Source organism: Dermacentor andersoni, chromosome 5 (genome assembly GCF_023375885.2).
Source record: "Dermacentor andersoni chromosome 5, qqDerAnde1_hic_scaffold, whole genome shotgun sequence".
In the NCBI taxonomy this organism is placed as follows: Eukaryota; Metazoa; Arthropoda; class Arachnida; order Ixodida; family Ixodidae; genus Dermacentor; species Dermacentor andersoni.
In genome coordinates this window covers 130,562,180-130,569,315 of record NC_092818.1, presented here as the reverse complement: position 1 = coordinate 130,569,315, position 7,136 = coordinate 130,562,180, and the positions used below count along the sequence as shown (strand labels likewise).

At 46.7% G+C, this 7,136-nt stretch overlaps 1 protein-coding gene across 1 annotated transcript in view; it reads left to right on the top strand.

Moving 5' to 3' along the window:
• The first annotated feature begins 5,928 nt into the window (after positions 1-5,928).
• Positions 5,929-7,136, top strand: part of LOC140218568 (beta-mannosidase-like) — a 47,584-nt gene continuing 46,376 nt past the window's right edge. Inside the window, exon 1 of the mRNA XM_072288358.1 lies at positions 5,929-6,037. Within this exon, the coding sequence (XP_072144459.1) occupies positions 5,929-6,037 (109 nt within the window). The remainder of the gene's footprint in view (positions 6,038-7,136) is intronic.

Here is a 7,136-nt window from a genome sequence, read left to right as displayed (position 1 = left end):
CGAAGGCATGGGCACTGTCTTATTATTTATTCCAAAGTCCGCCGCCAGCTTGCGTTAGCCTTTGAAAACTAGCTCACTGCATACGCACGAGATTAATGCGAGAGAAAGAGAGGGCATAAATCTTTGTGTGAAACTGTGAAAGCCCGCATGGTTATTTCATGCAGCTAATACCAAAGCTAATTTGGTTTGTGCATAGCTTCCGAGATTACACGCGCTTGCAATCTCGGAGGCTAAGAATACCACTGCTGTCGCCAGTCACGTGACTCCATGGCGGTTCTTTTGAGCAATACTCCAAGCCATTGTCCAAGCAGACCGGACGGACGGACGGAAAAAACTTTAAGGAGAACAGGATCTGCGAGGTTACCAGCCCGGGCTCCGGTCACACGGGCATTATGCGCGGTGAGTAACACACTCTTTGAGTTTACACCCTTTGAGTCGTATCTTGCCACACAACGATAAACGTCGTCTGTCTTGTCCGCATTTCCTCTTTAACGCGGCGAGCCCGGTGCTTCCCAGTAACGAACGGCATGCGCGTTATCAGCATGACATAGCATTCCCGACAGGAAAGTAGCGGGCGCGGCGTTTTCAGGAAAGGAAACGCAAGCAAGGCAGGTGACGATTATCGTTGTGTGGCAGAGATACACCCCAAAGGGTGTAACTTTGGCTGGGAGTGTACACTCCTATAAAATTTTACACCCTTTGGGGCTTATCTTGTCCCACAACGATAATCGTCATCTGTCTTGCCCGCGTTTCCTTTCTTTAACGCTGCGAACCCGGTACTTCCCAGTCAAGAACGGCATGTGCATTATCAGTGTGACGCAGCATTCTCGACAGGAAAGTAGCGAGCGCCGAGTTTTCAAGAAAGGAAACGCAAGCAAGGCAGATGACGATTATCGTTGTGGGACAAATATACACCCCAAAGGGTGCAACCGTTTGAAGAGATTAAGTTAAGTTCAAGTTTTAAGTTGCAACCGTTTTAAGAATTTTAATTCTACTTCTCTCTCGTAAGCTCATGCAGTTCTTTTGCCGACCTACCGCAAAACTACACGTGTGTTGTTACGCATAGATCAATGACTACATATCGGTACTTTAGTGAGTGAGTGAGTGAGTGAATAAACTTTATTGTAGGTCCGGCGAGGACGCGAACTCGTCGCGCACCCGGCTAGTCCCACGTCGGGACCGGCAGGTCTAGCCCACCGGCAGGTCTAGCGGGGCTACGCAAAAGCGAGTTCCACTCCTCCTTGATGAACTTGGGGTATGCCGACCCGCACTCCCAGAGCATGTGAGGTAGAGTGGAGGTCTGGCCGCAGGACGGGCAGGCGTCGTCGCGATACACGTCGGGGTAAGCCTCGTGGAGAGCGGACAGACGCGGATATGTGCTGGTCTGTAGGGGCCTAAGCGAAACGGCTTGCGCCCTATTCAACTTGGGGTGAGGAGGTGGAAAGACCCTTCTGGACATGTAGAAATATTTAATAATCTCGTTGTGAGTAGCGGGAGCGTCCCTGTGGCCGTAGAGAGGAGGGGAGTCGGTGCTCCTTATAGAGGAAGCGCGGTCGGTGAGGTCACGCGCAGCCTCGTGGGCAGACTCATTGAGGTTCGGGGGAGCACCCTCGACCGATCCTACGTGAGCGGGAAACCAGTGAATTGAATGGTTTGTGAGAGCATGTGGACTCGAGCCGCTAAGAAGACGAACAGCTTCCTTGGCGATGCAACCCTTCTGAAAAGCCCTAACTGCCATTTTGGAATCACTATAGATTTCGGACCCATGACCGTCTACCAGGGCGAGGGCGATGGCGACTTGCTCGGCGACTCCGGGGTCTGAAGTGCGAATCGAGGCGCTATTGGCAATGTTTCCGCTCGAGTCGACCACAACGACGGCAAAGGTCTTCCCGTCACTGTACTCCGCGGCGTCGACGAAGCTTGCGCTAATGTCGTGTCGCTTGATCTGTTTGAGGATGGCTGCTGCTCTGGCCTTGCGTCTGCCCTCGTTGTGGACGGGATGGACGTTTCGAGGCACAGGGGCCACTACGAACTTGTCTCGAATGCACCTAGGGATCGGGGTACTGACCATCGAGAATTCCGCAGGGTGGTAACCCAGCTCTTCGAGGATGCGTTTACCTGCCGCTGTGGTGGCCAGGCGACTGAGTTGCGCGCGTTCTTGGGCTTCGGCAATCTCCTCGGCGGTGTTATGTACCCCCAGCTTCAAGAGATCCTCGGTATGGGTCCTGATGGGTAGCCCGAGAGCCCTCTTGACTATTTTGCGGATAAGAACGTTGAGCTTGTCTCGCTACGCTCTGAGCCAGTTGTGCACAGAAATCGTGTACGTGAGGTGGCAGAGTACGAAGGCATTGATCAGCCTGAGAAGATTGTTTCCTTCATGCCTCGATGCCGGTTTGCGATTCTGCGAACGAGGCGGAAAGCGTTGTCTCACGCCGCCCGAGCAACGTCCACAAACACTACTGCAGTACGGAAAACTTCGCGCAACTGCAGCAGCGTCATTAATTGCAACACCGTTGGAGATCGTGCGTTTTACTTGCACCTATCGCATTTTTGTAAACATCTCCTTAATCTTTTTTTTTCGTACCTCAAAACTTCTCTATCTACTTTGCCATGTTTTGATGCAACAACAACAAAAACAACCTTGTACCGCTGCCTATGTCTGTAACATATCTGGTGGCATTCATCTATTTCCTTACATTCTTTTTCGGCCAATACTCTAAACGTCTCTTCTTTATCTCGACTGCTGACTGGTTAATGTTTCCGTCCACTTTAAATACAAGCGGTTCTGGAAGGTGTACGTTACCTACGGGTCTCACTGGGTGAATCCTTTCGCATTCCATTAGGATATGCCAAGTAATCTCCGGATTTTTGCTGCAGCCTACAGATACCTCATATTTTGGCGTATATTTGCTCCAGTATGTTTTTGTCCTTAGGAAACCAGCTGGAGCCTCAAATAGCAAGGCAATGCCATTTGTATTGTCGTAGTACTTATTTTTCCTTCTAATATCTTTCTTCCTATTCTTGTAAATCTCCATGATCGTTTTTGTTTCCATTCTTTGCATACAATCCACTGTTTATGTCTCTCTCTCTTTATAATGACTCTTGGTTGCGTATTTGCACTTTGAATTACCGTGTACTTGGTTGCCAGCCTTCTTCACCTCTTCCTCCATTCTGTGGCCACGCTTTTCAGGTACAGATACTTGTCGTCAGCCCTTTGCCTCCCCGTCCCTTTTCCCCATTGTAGAGTAGCGTGCCAGAGCAATAGCTCAGGCCGACTTCTCTGCCTTTCTGTAAATAAATTTCTCTCTCTCTCTTAGATACTTGTGCACTTTAGCCGCCCATTATTTTGATCCATGTTCCCGAGTCTTTCTTCAAAACTAATTTTGCTCAGCGCTTCTCTCAAAAGAGGCTTCTTCAAAAGAGGCCCAACCCATGCCTCCCTGCACTGTCTCATTTGTGGTTTTACCGTGGACTACCAAAGCCAACCGGCCTACCGATCTTTGTTCAACTTCCAACCCCGACAAGATATCCGATTTGAAGCACAGCGCGACATTTGCGAACGTTCGGGCTGGCACCATTACTCCTTTCCGGATTCCATGCACCACCTCATACTTATTGCGACCTCAAAGTACCTCTATATTTCACTATTGCTGCATTCCGCTTCCCCTTTATTTTCAGATTATCTTGGTGGGTGCTTGAGTTAGTCTTTTCTTCATTTATGTACACGTCGAAGTATTTGTATTGCTTGGCTATGGATATGACTTATTGCTCAAGTGACGCCACGTAATAACGTTACAAATAATAATTCCCGATCTCTGTGTGCTAAATTTAAGGCATAACTTTGTCGGTACGTTGCCCCAGATATACCCAAGTGCCTGTCAATCTCTTGCGTTGTCCGCTAGCAGCACTGTGGCGTCCGCATACAACAGTCCATCGACCTTCTGTTGCACCATTTGTCCATTATGCGTGCAGGAGAAATAAAACCCTAATTAATTGTTTTCCAGAAGTCTTTCTACGCCCTTAACATAAATCGTGAACAACAATGGAGACAGAGAAAATCCTTACTTCCATCCTTAGTGAATTTCTACCGCTTCATTACATATTCGGCCTTCCCATACAATGTGTACTCGGTTGTCTGTATAGATGCGGAAAGCGCAACGCTGTCATCGAAAATGCGCCGCGTAGCAAGAAGAAAGGAAGAGAAGGGAAATATCATGCAGACACCACGTGCTGCGGTAATGGAAGTTATGCGAAGCTTTCTTAATTAATTAAATTAAATTATGGGGTTTTACCTGGCAAAACCACTTTCTGATTATGAGGCACGCCGTAGTATGGGACTCCAAAAATTTCGAGCACCTGGAGTTCTTTAACGTGCACTTAATCTAAGTACACGGGTGCTTTCGCATTTCGCCCCACACTAATGCCCGGTTATTACGCGCGTCACTCGCTGCCGCAGGAGGATGGATGGATGAATGAATGGAATGGAATCGATGGATGGATGGATGGATGGATGGATGGATGGATGGATGGATGGATGGATGGATGGATGGATGGATGGATGGATGGATGGACACCATGTGCTGTGTTGAAACATTCCTTGGTGAACCGAACGTTTAATTTAACCATGGATAATAATGTATCTATCAGCCTTCGGCGGAAAACAGGATACCTGATCACTGAAGACGAATGGCCACTTCAAAGCTACTTCTCTCTTAAGATGTTCGAAAAACCGGAGTGATTATAACTTTGTTGCTTCTTCTTTCAAACGCATATTATCAAAAGCAATAAAAGAAGATTATTATATTAAACATTTCAATTACCTTTTCGAATCTAGAAGCAAAAAGGCACTTCTAAATTTTGTTAGCCATCGTCACTGTTGTCGTTTTGCTCTCGACATGCATACGCTGGCCTCAGACACATAATAGTTTGCCCTACAGACGCATAATAATCCGTCCGGTAACGCGCTTTTCAAAACCACAGACGCTGGCGGGCATCGAGCTATCTGCAAAATGGTTCGCATAACATCGGTTCCCACAGTGCGTGAGATCTGCATGATCTCTTTATTATGTGTCTAGTGCATCAGGGGGTTTCGCAGGAGAAGTATAAAACCCTATAAAACAATTAATTCTAGGGCTAGTTGGTCTTGCGTTGCTGATCTGGAAATTAGCGTAACAAAACGACAACGCACGCAGGACGGGAAGACTGCTTAACAACTGTTTAATAGCGGGGCAGGAATCGCATATACTAGATAGGATAGAACAATAGCGGGAATGGTTTCACATATATATCACCTTTGTCACGCATGCGCACAAATAAAAATACAGAATCGTCGCAGGAAGAACACGTGTAGATAAAAGAAGTAAAAAAAAAAAACTTGCAATTTGCAGGCGTTACCGCCTGCTCAGAATAGTACATGTATGCGCAAAAAAGTGAGCAAGGAAGATAACAAGGGCGTTGTATATGGTGGTCCACGTTAGTGCGTATGGTTGTGAGGCTTGTTTCTCAGAGACTACCATTCTGGACAGGAACGGCAAAGCTTCTTCTAGACTTGCATTGGAAGCCTTCTTTATCAAAAAGAACAGAGATCGTTGTTTGAGTGAGCCGTCCAACGCACTTGTTAACTCCGAGTTTGACTTCTTGCGCAACCGCCTTTGATCTACGCCCGTTCTTCCTGCGATATTTCTGTATTTTAGTGCGCGCACGCGTGACAAGGTCATATGCACGTGGAACCTTTCCAGCTATTAGAAAGTTGTGAGTATAGCGCTTGTCTTTGTCTTTTCTTCCTATGTGCGGTGGCCTTTCCTTTGTTTCTTTTTTTGTTGCGCAAATTTTTCTGATCAGCAAAGTATAAAACAAGTGTAAACCTGATTAAAAGAGGGCAATGGAAGCAGCTAATTCGAGCACGAACGAAGACGACAAAGAAGAGGAATGGCGTGCCTTGTTAAGATTGCCTGCCTCCTTATCACTGCTAATAACGCGCTGGGATTCGAACGATTTTCGCTGAATGGGCGGTGGACCGTCAGCAGCAGCAATGGATGTAAGTGTGTCAATATTTTTTATGCGTTCGAATTTAGCTTGCTCTGCGTGTGAATGTAACAGACCACCCTACCCGTCCGTCCTTCCGGCTGCAGAACTTTCATTGCCCATATAAAGAAGGCAGAGTTGTCGTTCTTATTAAATTCTGGGATTTCCGTGCTAAAACCGTCGTATATAGTGGGGGACCCTTGATTCATTTCGACCACCTGGGTCTCTTTAACGTGCACCCATTGGACGGTGCACTGGCGTTTCTGCACTTCTTCCCGTTCGAAATGCGACCGCCGTGGCCGAGGTTTAATCCCGCGCCCCATCGCAACGCCAAGGTCACTGAACCACCATGGTGGGTGGAGTTGCCTTTCTTTGTTGTTTGTGGAGAAGTCCTCGAGAAGAAGGGACGACAGCTTTACTGTTCGAGGCGAAAATAGAGCTCTGTGGTAGAACTAGTAATCGGTATTCATTCATTCATTCATTCATTCATTCATTCATTCATTCATTCATTCATTCATTCATTCATTCATTCATTCATTCATTCATTCATTAAATTTGCCATACAGGTCCCAAACAAGCATTGGGTAAGGGTGGGAGGTTAGAAAGATAGCAACAATGAAGGCATAAAAAGGAACGACCAACATAAAATTACAGGAAGTGCAAAATCATTCACATAAACAAAGAAACAAATCATATTATAAGAATTTCTAGCGAAAATAGAAAAGAAACACTGGAAAAGGAAGCAAGTGGACAGAAAGACGCTGGTGTCTCTGTCCACTTTCTTCTTTCCTGTGTAAGAGCGTTACACCAGTCCAGTGTAAGTGAGTTTAACCGAGTTTTGTGGACGGAAGCGGAACATCCACCCACCATGGCTCTTAGTGGCGCTGTTTAACACTCCTAGAGCTATATCTACTAAACATAAATACCAAAATTAGTGCAAGAATTGATAGCCGTCTCCGTATTACAATTGGTAGGTCAATGCACGCGTAATGCGGAGGTTGTGGGTTTGGCTCCCACCGTCGACATGTAATCTTTATTTCCACTTTCATTTCCCTTTTCTTCGTTATTTTCTACATTCCGATTTCAACCACAGCTAACTTCGCCGACGCTTT